Source organism: Babylonia areolata, chromosome 5 (assembly GCF_041734735.1).
Source record: "Babylonia areolata isolate BAREFJ2019XMU chromosome 5, ASM4173473v1, whole genome shotgun sequence".
NCBI classification, from domain to species: domain Eukaryota; kingdom Metazoa; phylum Mollusca; class Gastropoda; order Neogastropoda; family Buccinidae; genus Babylonia; species Babylonia areolata.
This window is the reverse complement of record NC_134880.1, coordinates 57,467,067-57,483,968: the sequence shown is the minus strand read 5'-3', so window position 1 is coordinate 57,483,968 and position 16,902 is coordinate 57,467,067. Positions and strand designations below refer to the sequence as shown.

The window sequence follows — 16,902 nt, the reverse complement described above, 5'->3', positions numbered from 1 at the left end:
TCCACTCCACAACTGTCACTTTGCGCCACTCCACAACTGTCACTTTGCTCCACTCCACAACTGTCACTTTGCTCCACTCCACAACTGTCACTTTGCGCCACTCCACTCCTGTCACTTTGCTCCACTCCACAACAGTCACTTTGCTCCACTCCACAACTGTCACTTTGCTCCACTCCACAACTGTCACTTTGCGCCACAACTGTCACTTTGCTCCACTCCACAACTGTCACTTTGCTCCACTCCACAACTGTCACTTTGCTCCACTCCACAACTGTCACTTTGCGCCACAACTGTCACTTTGCTCCACTCCACTCCTGTCACTTTGCTCCACTCCACAACTGTCACTTTGCTCCACTCCACAACTGTCACTTTGCGCCACTCCACAACTGTCACTTTGCTCCACTCCACAACTGTCACTTTGCGCCACTCCACAACTGTCACTTTGCGCCACAACTGTCACTTTGCTCCACTCCACAACTGTCACTTTGCTCCACTCCACAACTGTCACTTTGCGCCACAACTGTCACTTTGCTCCACTCCACTCCTGTCACTTTGCTCCACTCCACAACTGTCACTTTGCGCCACAACTGTCACTTTGCTCCACTCCACAACTGTCACTTTGCTCCACTCCACAACTGTCACTTTGCGCCACAACTGTCACTTTGCTCCACTCCACAACTGTCACTTTGCTCCACTCCACAACTGTCACTTTGCTCCACTCCACAACTACATCCCAGGAGACAGGTATGAAGTGCTGTGGGCACTGTGGGGAAGGTGTGGGGGTAGGGGAATGGGGGGGGAGGGACCTTGTGTCGGCATGCTTTTTGTTGGGACGTTTAGTTGGACCTGTCTGGACTAACGCCTGTTTTGTAATGTGTGTCTGCATGTTTTACATTTATGTGCTTATTTATCATCATTACTGTCTTTTTTCAATTTTCATTTATTGCTACTATTATAATTCTTTCTTTTCGTTTTTTATTTTATTTTATTTTTTATTATTTATCTTTTTTTTTTTCTCAAGGCCTCATTAAGCGCGTTGGGTTACGCTGCTGGTCAGGCATCTGCTTGGCAGATGTGGTGTAGCGTATATGGAATTGTCCGAACGCAGTGACGCCTCCTTGAGCTACTGATACTGATTGTAACGTAGCATTGAAGGCCCCCCCCCCGCCCCCTCCACACGCGCACACACACACACACACCCAGCCCCCCACCACCACCATCCCCCGTTTGGGATGTAATCAAGAGGACGGGAAGGGGGAGGGGGGAGAAGGGTGTTGCTTCTGATAGCCCGACCGGTCGCTAGAAGACCATTATTTTCAGGGCTGACACACGCGTCAGTTCTTTACTGAGAACCACTTGAAGAGATAATAATTATTATTATACCAAAATAACGTTAAAAGGTCGATCAAAAGTACGTTACATGGACCAGTTTATCATCTACCTATGCCTGGATTTGTCCACAGTTATAAAAATTCAAAGCATGTTAAGAATACTGGCAATATCCACATTTCTTCCCTTGTACAGGCTTTTCCATTTATAAGACGGGGAAAAAGTAAATTGGTTATTAACATTGTAATATATATTTACATTTCTGCCCCATCACTCTTTGACTGGCTTTCTTTACGTCTTTCGATGGGGGAAGAAATGTAGAGAATATAATCATAACAATCCTATTTAAACAAATTTACGATTTTTCCGTCTTCGGAGCGAAACTGAATGGAAAGAACACATGGGAAGAACCAAAAAAACGTAGATGTTGCCAACATAGTGAAAGTAACATATAAGAAAGATCAGTGTTGTAACAGGTGCAGGAGGAGGAGGAGGATGGTGGTGTGGTGTATAGTTGTTGACAGTTTTCTATTTCAGGAAAATGTGACAGCTGTTTTGTTTGTTGACTCAGTGACGCTTTGCTGTCTGTCGCCGTAGTGACAGATCTGGTGAGGAGTGTTATATGACTGAGGCCTTGTTTGGACAACACACCTATTGTATTGTATTGTGTTGTATTGTATTGTATTTTGTTTCTGTCACAGCACATTCTTCATTCGCTGTGCGGTTCGTCAGTGGCTGCTTCTCCACAGAAGAAAGCATGATGATAACACCTGACATAATGTATAATTATATAATTATTATAGTGTGTGTCGTAGACGTGTGCTTCTTTGTGTGTATTGTGCCGTGTACGTTTGTTTCTGAGTGTGAGAAATTGTATAATATATGATGTATTGTGGATGAAAGTGTGTGCACTGTGTGTGTGTGTGTGTGTGTGTGTGTGTGTGTGTGTGAGCGAACGAACGAACGGACGAACAAATAAACAAACGAACGAACGAACATTTTTATTCAATCAAGGTCGTGGCTCCTCGTGAAAGGGATGCAGTGAACATAATTGTCAAATTTCAGAGCAATGTGGAGAGAGAGAGAGAGAGAGAGAGAACTCAGAACTGTTTTAATGTCAATAGCTTATCAGCCCTAATGACAGGGTACAATCAAAACAACAACAAAATAGTTTAAAAAAAAAGATGGAACAACTATTCAGAACATACCATTTTTAAACGACCATTCAAAACATACCATTTTTGAAATCCACTGATAAGGAATCTACATAATTTCGATCATCCAGTTTACGAAGTCAGTTTCTTGAAGAACAAAAGTGAGTGATGTTTTTTCTTCGAAAATTATATGCTTCGGCAATATACTTTGCCAGAGACTGGATTGAATTGTCCTGATGTATGTTAAGTACACTGCACAGATCTTCATTCTTGGCAGAACATGTTTTAAAGACAGTACATTTTTCACGAATATCAGCGTACGCTTTGCAATGAAACAAGAAATGTAACTCATCCTCCTTTATAAAACCGCACATCGGACAAGGGGAGAGTATGGATGGGTTAATTTGAAACCAATACTTATGAGCATATAATCCAGATCTCAACCTAAACCTGGCTAAACTGATTCTATGCCACTTGTTGGTTACAACTGTGATATATTTTTCTATTCCAAAAACATTTTAAAACTGATAGAACCAACTGTATTTTTCATTTGTTTCCATTTCATAATGCCAGTCTTGCTTATATGAAGCAAATCTATCTTTGAATTCAGAAATAAATCCTTTTTCGCATCCAACTCCCTGCCGGGTGGCAGCGAAAATTCAGATTTTTACTTTTTTGTTTAACAAAATAGGTGTTTGTTTTCAACTTTATATATATATATATACATATATATATATATATATACATACATACATATATACTTAAAATAGATACATAAATGAATAAAGGGGGGTGGGGGGATAATGAAAAGAAAATTAATAATAATGCTAATAATAATGATAATGATGATAATGAAATTCTTTAAAAAAAAAATAAAGAAAAAACGGGAGAGAGAGGGACAGACAGACAGACAGACAGAAATATGTATGTGTGTATACATACTGGTGCTATTGCGTTTGTATGAAGGCGTGAGAGCAAGTGTCTATGAAAGGCCAACGGAGGAAAATTGTACTGTTGCTAATTTGGTTTTTGTCTCAAGGCGGGAATAATGTTGTTTGTTGTTAGTGTGCTTAATTGTTTCCAGGAGGAACTAATAATGTTGTTGTTAATTCGTTTGTTAGAGTTTCGAGGACGAAATGCTGTTGTTGACAACTGAATTTTGTTTGTAATTAGAATTGACTTTTGATTCAGAAAGTCGTCCCTTTCCCACTTCTCTACTTCTCTCTCCCCCCCCCCCCCCACACACACACATGCACACACACACACACACACACACACGAGCTTTTTTTTTCCTTCGTCGAATATCTAAGTCAATTGCTTGTGTTTGTATTTATGTAGAAAATATCATGGATTCTTTATCAAAATGTCAAGAGAAGAGAAAAGTGATTAAAGAAAGGTTAAGGTACTTATTGTAAATAATGATCAAGAATGGTATGAAATGCTAGGATGACGAACAAGTATTATAATGTGGGGGGGGGCGGGGGGGGGGGGGGGGGGGGGGGGGGGGGCGTTGGGGTTTCTGTCTCTGTCTCTGTCTCTCTCTCTCTCTCTCTCTTTTTTCAAATCTTAACAATAACAAATCTCAAGATTTTACTATCTAACTGACAGACAGACAAACAGAGAGACCGACAGACAGACAGACAGTAGACAGAGTAACAAGACAGACTCACGGACTCAGCGGTTCAAACCACAAGGATATAATCATGAGATAAACATGAAAATGAATAGCGATTTTGGCTATGATGACAAAAAAAGAAGAAGAAGAAGAAGAAAAAGCTATTTCCGTAAACACATTTCACTGATGAAACGGACGAAATGTTGCAGCACACACTCAACTGATGCTCTTTAGAATAGTTTGCTTCAGAAGGATTGAGCGAAAAAGCATGAAGGCAATACTTTCCACTATTGGTTGTGTTGGATCCGCGGCAGTCACACAGCGTCGGGAAGAAAATAACAAGCCGTTTGCTATTTCCCTTGGGAAATGGCCATTTAAGAATGTTCTCTCTCTGTCTCTGTCTCTCTGTTTCTCTCTTGCTATGTATATAACTATATCTGTATATGTATGTATGTATATATATATATATATATAGAGAGAGAGAGAGAGAGAGAGAGAGAGAACGAACGAACGAACGAATCTTTTTAATGAGGGAAGTGGAATAAGCATGCATATGCTTTTTTACATCCAGACCTCGGGGCAAAAAGAAATGAAATCAAAATGTTCACAAGATAACAAAAGGTTATAGAAAAACATACATGAAATTCAAATACACTCAACTGCACAGTAGCATTTACAAGTACATAATCATGATACCTGCATTCATGACAATAATGTATATGAATATGGTAATGAGAGAGAGTGAGTGAGTGAGAGAGAGAGAGAGGATGAATGAATGAAGGAAGGAATAAATGAATGATAAATGAATGAATGAATGAATGGATCTTATTTCCGATAGCATTAGAGTAAGCAAACAATTGCTTTCTCCAGCCCTCGAAAGGGAAAAATGTCTATAGAAAAGGTATGAAGAAGACCCCAAAAAATGAGTAAACGTTAACAAATTCAAAGAAAAACGAGAAAAGAAACAACATTATAATAAGCATCATATTTATAAGAAACAACACGTAATTTATATCATCATATTTATAAGAAACAACACGTAATTTATAAAAATGCGCAGCGAGAGAGAGAGAGGGGGGGGGGGAAGCGACAGGAGATGAGATAGTATTTATAGAGAGGATGAGATAAAGAGATAGAGTGAGACATGTGGTGAAATACAGTAATATCATATAACATAACATAATATGGTATACTAACTAAACAGAATTTGCAAAATTTTCCATCAGGTATTCATGATACTTTTTCTTGAACACAGTGATACTTGTATGAACATTAAAACTAGATAAGATGTTGTTCCAGAGGCAACCGCCAGAGTAAGTGAGACTCGATTTGAATAAATCAATTCTTGGCAGTGGTACCATGATCTTGTTGTTGTTACGTATAGTAGTTGTAAGGAATCGCTGTTTCAGATATGGAGGAGCAAAACCAGACATGATCTTAAACATGAAAAGCGCCTTATTATGAATGAGTTTCCATTTAAATGGCAGAATATCTAAATCTTTGTAATCAGAGACAGTTAATGACGAAGATTTCAGATGTATCAGCTTTAAGCCTCTTCTATGTAGACTCATGAGTTGTTTTAAAACATTTTCACTGGCAGAATCCCATACTGTTGAGGCATAATTTACATGTGGTTCGATATAAGCATGGAAAAATAATTTACGGCAATGCTTGTTCAAGAAATGCTTGATTCTAGAAAGTTGATGAATCTTTTTGGATAAAGTTTTACAAGTCATCATAACATGTTGAGACCATGACAAGTTATTGTCAATAAAAAGACCAATTACTTTGTGATGACTGACTTCCTCAATCATTACGCCATTGATATACAATGGAGAACGAGTGGGCAGTAGGTTTTGGCGCTTTTGCCTTGTGGTAATGACAATGTATTTCGTCTTTTGCGGGTGTAAGCACATATTAAATTCAGACCAGGTTACTATATCATTAATACTTTGTTGCAAGGATGATGATATTCTTTCTATTCTATGATGCTTAGTGTGTATCGTTGTGTCATCTGCAAATAACTCACAAGGTGGTTCAATAAACAGGGGTGAATCGTTAATGTAAATTGAAAATATAATAGTTCCTAGAACAGAACATTGGGGAACACCGTAACTTATGGGTAAAAGCTGAGATTTGACTCTATCAACTGAAACCATTTGCTTTCTGTCGGACAAAAATGAAGACATTAGCTTTAAAGTATTGTGAGATAACCCATATGCTTTTAGTTTTCTGATAAGAAGAGTGTGATCAAAAACATCAAATGCCATTGCAAAATCTACAAAAAGAACACCTGTTAGTTCGTTGTTGTTAATATTAGTAAGCCACTGATCAACGAGGTTGGTTAGTGCTGTATGACAGGGGTGGTTAGGCCTAAATCCTGACTGATTTGGGTGAAACAGACTAAATTCATTGAAATGGTTGAGTACATGTTTCTTAAATGATTCTCTAACGGTTTAGATAGTATAGATAATATAGAAATTGGCCTATAATTAGAGGGATCCGAACAATTACCATTCTTAAATATGGGTACAATTTTTGCAGTTTTAAATGCCTTTGGGACCTGATTTTTGGATATACATAAATTGTAAACGTAAGTCTGTTTCAGCGATAATTGGAGCAGCCATTTTTAAAATTTGTCCGTCTAGGTCATCAAGTCCTCTTGTACCCGTCTGTTTTAAGTGAACAAGAGCATTATATACTTCATGTACACACATAGGGGGAATGTTCAAAGTGGATGTGATATTTTTGGACAAACAGAAATCATCTAGAACATCTAACTGATTAACGTTGGTTTTGTTGGATTTTATCGTAGAGCTGGATATATTACAAAAATGACTATTTAGGTTTTCCACAGAGATATCTTTGGGTATTGGGTGTTGTGAAGTTTTGTTGTTACTGGTTAGCTGATTGATAGCTCTCCATATCGATCTATTGTCAGCTTTAGAGGAAATCATTTCATGAAAATGCTTAATTTATGCTGAACGTTTTAAACTATTAACTTTATTTCTTCGTGTTTTGAATTCCTCTTGATTCCCATTATCTAAAAGCTCGTCTCTCTGACTGATTTCGTTTGCTATGCTTTGAGTCATCCATGGTTTCTGTGGGTAATTTTTGACACGTTTTGTTTTAAACGGTGCATGCTTGTTATAAACATTTAGAAAATTGTGATACCAGACTTCAAATGCTTCGTCAGGATTAGTAAACTGGTAAACAGATGGCAGACAGGAATTCATTAAATCAAACAAAAAGAGATCTTTATTAAAACATGAGAAACTTCTATAATTAATAATCTTATGGTAGTTTGGGGGGACTTTAATGACACGTTTTGCCCATGTGAAGCAGATTGGTAAATGATCGCTGCATCCAAATGTTGGTGAGCACAATTCTATTATATTGTTAGTCGAGGTAGCATAGATATGATCAATTAGTGTTGCAGATGTAGAAAAGTGAAACCACTGGAGACGAGAAGTAATATTGAATCACTGGAATCAAAGTCACTGTGCTGAACGGAAATCTCAGTGTCCTGAATGGCTAGGTAGCGATATAACAAACTGTTCCTCCAGACCAAGAGCTCGTCTTTGCTACATGTAAAACGCTTTTGAATGGTGTCCATAGTGGGCTGTAGTTTGTTGTTAATGGTTTTACCATAAGGGGAAATAGATTCAACCATGATAATGAGTAATAAATCGGACTACTGTGGATAAAAAAAATATAAATCATAAAAAGGAATTTACACACAGACAATACACATAACTCACCTGCTGTCACCGCCGGAATAATACACCAGGTTACTCACAAATAAATCCCATCATGAGGTGGTATGGTATCCATATGCACACAGTTATCCTGCCACACAGGGTCACGCTGAACAGCACAGTCAGCCACACACAGTTCACAACAGCTTGCAAGTATAACGTGTTCACATTGCACAGCCACAGTTCATGCGCACTCTTGTGTGTCCAAGTGCGATCACCGAACAACACCGAACAACACACGATAATGTGTAAAATCAAAAAAACTTTTTACAGCAGTTGACACAGAAAAGTATCCACTTGATCTACACAATGATGTTTTTCATGATCACACACAGGAAAATTTGTAATTAACAAAAACGCTAAATATTTTTGACGAGCTCTTTCCAACGGCTGCCCAGCATCTCGTGAGCACAGTTCACAAGCGAGAGAGAGAGAGAGAGAGACTTTATAGATAGATACATACATACAGTGTGTCTGTTTGTGTGTGTATGCGCGCGTGTTTGACACAAAAGTAGATAGATAACCGTAGATAGATAGATAGTTAATTATTTATTTTTTCTGTTATTTCTCTATATTTCATTTGATATTGTTGTTCTCTTACACCTGTACAAAACTAGGGTAGGCCTTCAAGAACCTGACGAGCCCGTTGGGTTTATGCGAAGACCATATGCACCTGCTATCTTTTTTTTTTCTTTTTTTTTTTTTTTTTTTTTTTTAAGTTAATGTGATGAGTGAGTACAGATCAGTCTGCACGCACACTTTGAAACCTCCTTGAAACGGAAACCCCCCCCCCCCTCCCAGCCCCGCGCGCCCCCTTCCCTCCCAGTGTATCCTCCTCTTAATTAATCCGTGTGCAATCTTCGGTATCAGTGGCTAAAATTTACACTGAAGAGCGCTAATGACACACTTCACAACTATTTCAGAGTCACTCCGCTTGGCACACAGCCACACGGCCACACTATAAACATTGTGATGTGAGACTTTCCAGAGCAGTGCAGCGAGCGAATAGATGGCTGGGATGCCTGTGTTGTGGTCTGGAAGGGCAGCGCCCGGACTGGAGGGGGGGGGGAGCCTGTAGATCTGTGGGCCAGCTCTTTGTGGGGATGTTTTTGTTAACTTTAACATCAGCAGTGTTGGCAGGCATCTTCTTTCTTTGTCTGCTACGTTCTCTCTGGCATCATATAATACTTGGCGGAACTGGAAGATAAAATTTAATCAGGGTGGTTGTTGAGTCGCCGGCTCGCTTTTGCGAACCATAGACGTGCAGACTGACATACATACTGTAGTACCTGCATGCGCTTTTACGGTTTATGGCACCTGCCAACTGGTTCTAGGCAGCAATGTGTGAGTGTGTGTGTGTGCGTGTGTGTGATTATGTGTGCGTGTGTGTGTGTGCATGATTGTGTGTGTGTGTGTGCTTATGCTTACGTGAAAGATAGACACACACACACACACACACACACACACACACACACACACACAGACAACCAGACAGACAGAGGCCGGGAGAGGGCACAAGCACTGGTTTCTCACGGATATATACGAGACAAGCTCAAGTGTGCTTTTCTTTCTCGTTTTTTAATTCTTTGCATCCAGCCCTTGCCCCTTGCCAGTAGCAATGCCAACAGACGTGATCAGACAGGTGAGTGATCGTGTGTTAGAGAGAGAGAGAGAGAGAGAGAATGAGACAGACACTAGAAAGATGGGGAGAATGATATATATATAGAGAGAGAGGGGGGAGCGAGAGAGAAAACAGACTGAGTAATAGAAACAAAGACAGACAGATAAACAGAGAGTGATATATATATATATATAGAGAGAGAGAGAGAGAGAGAGATGAGAATAGTGAAAAACAGGCAGACAGAGAGAGAGAGAGGGGGGGGGGGGGGGGGGGCAGGGGGGGGGGGGGGGGTCTGAACTGTAATTCAAGGACTGACATTTAATCAGGCAATGGCCTGTCTCTTGATTCCCCCATCCGGTAGTCTCCACTTTTCCCCCATTCCCATTTCTTTTCAAAAAGAGAGACTGAACACAATTCACCGACAAGGTTCTTCTCGCGGGCCCCTTCTCGCCGTATGCGGTCAGTTCACGCACCATATAATCACCACTTCAATTCAGTTGTCGGGATCGATCTTTCCGCTGCTTCGCCCCTTCCTACACTACACCCCTTCCCCTTCCCTTTCTCCCACCCCTGTCCAGCTTGAATTGAGCGATGGGCTCCCACTTGGGGGATAGGGAGGGTATGAGGGGGTGGGAGAGGGAGATTGTGAACGGACGCCGTCGCCGGGACAGTGAGTGACATGAAATCGATGACGGAGGGGGGGGGGGGGGGGGGGGGAGGGGGGGGGGGGGGGGAGCGTGTCTGAGGGGAGAGAAATCAATTATTGCCACCTCTTGCACAGTACAGAGCCAGCGTGTCCATTTTAGTCGCGTGGGAAGTGGTAATAAAAAGGAATGCACACGTACACACTGCGCATGCTGTAGGACGAGACAAGACAAGATCGATAAGAAAAGACATGACTTAAAAAAAATATATATATATAGAGAGGATAATAGATAAGCACTGGCGCGCTATTTTACAATCCAGTCCCTGCCCTGAAACAGGGTCTACACTACATAATGCTACATAACAACTATGTCATAGCATGCACTACACAATACTGCATTAAGTCATAAACATGCGCTTCGCAGTAAGGCATGGTAACAAAAACAACAACAACAACAACACACACACACACAGAGGAACAGGCAGTGTGACACAGACAGGCAGAGTTGTAGTGAGTCCATCGTCGGCGGGAAGAACAACTGACACTTCCATAGCCTTTTTACAGACATCGTTGCAATGGAGTCATGTCCATGTCCATTGTGTCTGGGGCTCAGCACTGGAATAGGAAGGCGAGGCCCAGTTAATTCTCTCCCCCTGTTCTGCCGTTTTAAACTTTCCCCAACCGAAGTCACTGAGGTAACGCATTCACAACTGCCTGGAATGAGAAAAAATCGAGTTATATATAAATATTATGCATACATACATACATTTCACCCTGTTGTATCAGTAATCCTCTCTCTCCCTCCCTCTCTCTTTCTCTCACTTTCCATGTAACACGCCTTATGAAGGCTTATCTCTCCTCGGTGTGTGCGCCGCGCATATGCTGCAGGATTCTCTTATATCCTGACCACCTAACACTGCAGCGTTACACATACATAACGTACACAAAGCTCAATATATATATTTTTTTAAAATTAAGCAGATAACAAATATCTACCACTGGACCAACACACACACACATACGCACGCGCACACTACACACCACTGTCACATGCTGGTTACAGACTTACGCACGTTTTCTCTCTCTCTCTCTCTCTCTCTCTCACATCACTCACGCCCTCCCTTCTCCCCTCCATCCCTTCCCAAACACAGACACACACTCACACACACAAAACCATCAGTTGCCAAACACAAACAAACAGAACTACTGATATAAACGTCTTATCTTGGCCCTCTTTTTCACTTCACTACCAAGCCACGTGCAGCTTTTCAGTGAGTCAGTGCTGCTGTCAGCCAGTGTGATATGATCGGTGGTGGTGGTGGTGACCCGGCGACTGACAATTGCGGCATTCGACCTCTGGCAGGCAGTCAGGGCACACAAAATGGGACGGTGCGTACGTGCAGGGCGCGGCGTGTTGACGTGGAGAGACCCCGTACGTTGTCCTTGGAGCTACAAGGGCATGCATGCAGACAATACACGTCACGACCTGGCCTGGCCGCCGGCCGGTGTATAACAGCTTCAAACTACCCCCCACCCCCTCCCTTCCCCCCATCAACACACACACACACACACACACACACGCTGGATTATACCCCCCCCCCCCCACACACACACACCTCCCCCCCCCCCCCAAGTCAGTCTCTAGTGGGTCAGTCGTGAATGATTTCCCGGGATCTTAAAACTAATGTGGGGGGGTACTGATAATAATAGGTTGCTACACCGAAACTAAGAACTTGCCATGTCGGTCGCTGAATAAATTATTAATGACCACCACCAGCGAACGTCACCTGCACACGAAGTACCACACGGTGCCTTAACCCCTTGACTCTAGTGAACTGAGATCAGTCTGGCATCATGTGAATTTAAAGAGCGGTTACAACATTCTGTGTCAGCACTTATCAATGGCGTGATTGATTTTGCTGAACAAAGGTGCTTTGTAAACCAGAGGGCGAAGTGGTACTACAGGGTGGTGACTGATATCCTGACCTGTAAGAACGGACCGGGCAAAAAGGGGTCGTCTCTTCACTGTTAGCCGCGCGAAATTTGGCCAAGCAGAGCAAACCGATAGGCCTAGTTTGCATCAGTTTGACTTAGTAAGTATATGTATCACCAAACACGGAAGATAGTGCAAACTCCTCGCCTCTGTCTTATCTCGGTGAGGTGACAAGCCCTTCACTGATAAAGTTTAAAATGTTCGTCAGCAACAGCAGTCAAAATGTTAAAGTGTAGGCCCAGCAGATTATATATATATATATATATATATATATATATATATTCCCCCCCCCCCCAAAGCTGATCGTGTTGCGAAGAAACTGGACCCGAAATCATCATGGACCTAACTGCATTAACATGAGTCTTATGACGTGACATGGAAGGTGAAAGCTGGTCGGTCAATAAGTGCTATGTTACGTGTAAATGCATACATTATGTGTTCTTTATTATCATTGTTGCTTTTTCAAGTTGTGGATGAGTTTCACAGTGCTATTTTCGTAACACGCAGTGTTGAGTGAAGTTTCCTTCTTCTGTATTCTCTCTCTCTCTCTCTCTCATTGTCTCTCTCTCTCTCTCTCTCTCTCTCTGTCACACACACACACACTTGTTTCAGACAGAGAGAGAGAGAGGTTTTGCGGGCTCGTTGCCCACAACCTCCCCAAAAAAACCAGACACTTGAAATAGGTTTTGCATTCACACACAGCACAAAGGGAGGGTGTGTGTGTGTGTGTGTAAGACATTGAGGAACAACATTCACGGGTCGCATGCAGCCAGCAGCCTACATAACAGTTACAGAGCCGGGCGTGACGAACGTGACTTGCGGCAGTGCACAGACACAGAGATGTGTTCCGGGTTGCAGGGAGGTTGAGGTTGGGGGGGTGGGGGGAGGTTGGGAATCCGGACATACATACATGCATATCATCTACTCACCAAGTCTGTTTGTCCGTCTGTCTGTCTGTCTGTCTCATCAAACATATTATGTTTGTAATCATTTCTATCACCACACCACCACCACGACACGCCCTTTTTACCTGTCATAAGTATGTAACAGTTGTGGCCACAGACCGATGTACGTTAAACCTTCTAGTTCTGAGTTCACACACACACACACACACACTCTCTCTCTCTCTCTCTCTCTCTCTCTCTCTCTCTCTTTCACAGACACACTCACACACACACACACACACACTCATGCCACACACACACACACACTCTCTCTCTCTCTCTTTCACACACACACACTCACACACACACACTCACTCACGCCGCACACACACACACACACACTCTCTCTCTCTCTCTCTCTCTCTTACACACACACACACACACACACAGGGAGAACATAACATATATATATATATATATATATATATATATATATATATATATATATATATATGCTTTTTTCACGGATAAGCAGACACGGATGCGCAGAATGCTCTATTTTCCTTATACAATGTATAACTCCTCATTAATGTCTGTGGTTAATATTTGCAGTTGAATAGGGCGAAAAGAAAAGAAAAAACAACAAAAGCTCTCTCTCTCGATCTCTCTCTCTCTCTCTCTCTCTCGATCTCTCTCTCTCTCTCACGACACACACACACACACACACACACACACACACACACACACACACACACACTTCATTGTTTCAGAACGTGTAATGAGTGATTTGATTTGTCCATTATGTACAGACTCACAAGAAAATGAGATGCATTTTGCTCTTTGTTGTCCGGTCCGGGTTTGAGGGAGCAGTATTCGAGAAGAATTTATCATTAAGCCTGGATATTTTAGACAACCTGCAGTGTTTAATTAAACTGAACTCATAATGTCTTCAAACTTCTCTCATGAAACTGTTCGAAAATTGTCTTTATTTTCATACAAAGCGTTCAAATTCCCGGAGAAATAACTATTTCGTAAGAACGTTTATTGTTATGGATTTTGAAATTAGGCCGGTGAAATTTAGCCATATTTCTGTTTGACAGTATGTTACTTGTATTGTTAAGTGGTGTTTATATGATTTAATGTTCACACACACCCCTTCATAGGGGGCCTTGGACTATACATGAATAAACCATCTCTCTCTCTCTCTCTCTCTCTCTCTCTCTCTCGGTGATTGAATGCGTGTGTGAAAAGTTTAGAACTGAGGGGGAGGGGGGGGGGACTATGGGAGTGGAAAAGGGGGGGGGACTATGGGAGTGGAAAAGAAGAAACGTAGTGGGAAAGAAGAAACGTAGTGGGAAAGAAAAAGAAGAAACGTAGTGGGAAAGAAGAAACGTAGTGGGAAAGAAAAAGAAGAAACGTAGTGGGAAAGAAAAAGAAGAAACGTAGTGGGAAAGAAGAAACGTAGTGGGAAAGAAAAAGAAGAAACGTAGTGGAAAAGAAGAAACGTAGTGGGAAAGAAAAAGAAGAAACGTAGTGGGAAAGAAGAAACGTAGTGGGAAAGAAGAAACGTAGTGGGAAAGAAAAAGAAGAAACGTAGTGGGAAAGAAGAAACGTAGTGGGAAAGAAAAAGAAGAAACGTAGTGGGAAAGAAGAAACGTAGTGGGAAAGAAAAAGAAGAAACGTAGTGGAAAAGAAGAAACGTAGTGGGAAAGAAAAAGAAGAAACGTAGTGGGAAAGAAGAAACGTAGTGGGAAAGAAAAAGAAGAAACGTAGTGGGAAAGAAGAAACGTAGTGGGAAAGAAAAAGAAGAAACGTAGTGGGAAAGAAGAAACGTAGTGGGAAAGAAGAAACGTAGTTGGAGACTGAACACTGAACTGTTTCATGACATGAGCTGTAAAGCTCTAGTGACATGGCAGGTACAAATCAGAAGAAAAATGGTGCAAAACAAATAAAATGGAACAGAAAGGAAAATCATAATCAAAGCAAACTGAACTACTAAGGGATAGGCGGTACTTTGCCCATGCGCATGAGGCAATCGGGTACTGTGCTCCCCCCCCCCCCTCCCCCCGTCGTTCGTCTCCAAGGTTCGAACAGTACACAGGAAACAAAGTAAATATAATCCATATCATGATTGTTTAAGCATATGACATCGACACACATCATAATATCAGTACGAACATATAACAAAGTACATATAAAACATACAATGATTATTTAACCCTGTAACACCGAAACTCGTCATATCAATACGAACACATCATAAAAATACATTGTTGAAATGGACCATTTAAATACAACGCTTCTTTTTTTTTTCTGTGCCTTTTCTTCCTCTCATAGAACCCATAACGTAGCGTGCGTGAGAGACAGACAGACATGACAAATGCGTGTCGGCACAACGTACATGCCTGCTATAACCTGAAAGTCATAAACACCTCTACTGGAATCACTTTTAACCGCTCTTCTTTTGTTTTTGTCGGTTGTTATGTAACTGAGAACCGTGTCTGATCTGTATGTCCACAGGTGACTGCTGAGGCCTCCTTCCCTCCCCACTTGACTTGAGCGCACACCCACCACTGTGCCCACGCCACCATGTCTGCAGTTGGCCCCCTCAAAAAACCCCAGCTCAGAGGAGCTCTGGCCAGCAGACTGAAGGTAAAGAAAAAAGAAAAAAAGAAAAAAAAAGATTTTATCTGAATATCCGTTATCCTTCGAAATGCCATTATCATCATCACAGAACACCGTCACCACGGCTCCTATGAAGTATACATCTTGCAATAATATCTTTTAATGTTACCACAATCATGATTGTCATCACACCAAAACAAAGTTGGAGTGATGGTGGCCTAGTGGTAACGCGTCCGCTTAGGAAGCGAGAGAAATATTATGAGCGCACTGGCGCTCTCAGTGTAGCGACGCGCTCTCCCAGGGGAGAGAGCAGCCAGACTTGCACACAGAGAAATCTGTTGTGACAAAATGACACAGAGAAATCTGTTATGACAAAATGACACAGAGAAATCTGTTGTGACAAAATGACACAGAGAAATCTGTTGTGACAAAATGACACAGAGAAATCTGTTGTGACAAAATCACACAGAGAAATCTGTTATGACAAAATGACACAGAGAAATCTGTTATGACAAAATGACACAGAGAAATCTGTTGTGACAAAATCACACAGAGAAATCTGTTATGACAAAATCACACAGAGAAATCTGTTGTGACAAAATGACACAGAGAAATCTGTTGTGACAAAATCACACAGAGAAATCTGTTATGACAAAATCACACAGAGAAATCTGTTGTGACAAAATCACACAGAGAAATCTGTTGTGACAAAATCACACAGAGAAATCTGTTGTGACAAAATGACACAGAGAAATCTGTTATGACAAAATGACACAGAGAAATCTGTTGTGACAAAATCACACAGAGAAATCTGTTGTGACAAAATGACACAGAGAAATCTGTTATGACAAAATGACACAGAGAAATCTGTTGTGACAAAATGACAGAGAAATATGTTGTGACAAAATCACACAGAGAAATCTGTTGTGACAAAATGACAAAAAGAGTCAATCTTTGGCATGTTGGATAATAAAGCTTTGCGTGTGTGTTTTATAGTGTTTGGTTTTTGTGTGTGTGTGTGTGTGTGTGTGTTTTTTTGTTTGTTTGTTTTTTCAAGAATTTAACATGCCCAATAAAACAATAATGCATAACTTAATGCTGTCATCTTTTTTTTTTTTTTTTTTTTTTTTTTTTTTTTTTTTTTTTTTTTTTAATGTTTTCAGTTCCACGCAGCCATCGGCTTCACTGTCGCCATCTCCGCGGCTATGATTTGGAAGTTCGGTTTCGCCGAGAGAAGGAAGCAGAGATATCTGGACTTCTACAAAAATTACGACCAG

General features: G+C 41.2%; 1 protein-coding gene across 1 annotated transcript in view; it reads left to right on the top strand.

The window, feature by feature from the left end:
* The window catches only part of LOC143282548 (cytochrome c oxidase subunit 6C-like), a 32,828-nt gene that overhangs the window by 15,687 nt on the left and 239 nt on the right, over nt 1-16,902 (top strand). The window contains exons 2-3 of the mRNA XM_076588233.1: nt 15,521-15,652; nt 16,789-16,902. The exon at nt 16,789-16,902 is cut by the window's right edge and continues 239 nt beyond it. Of these exons, the coding sequence (XP_076444348.1) occupies nt 15,590-15,652; nt 16,789-16,902 (177 nt within the window). The 5' untranslated portion in view covers nt 15,521-15,589. The remainder of the gene's footprint in view (nt 1-15,520; nt 15,653-16,788) is intronic.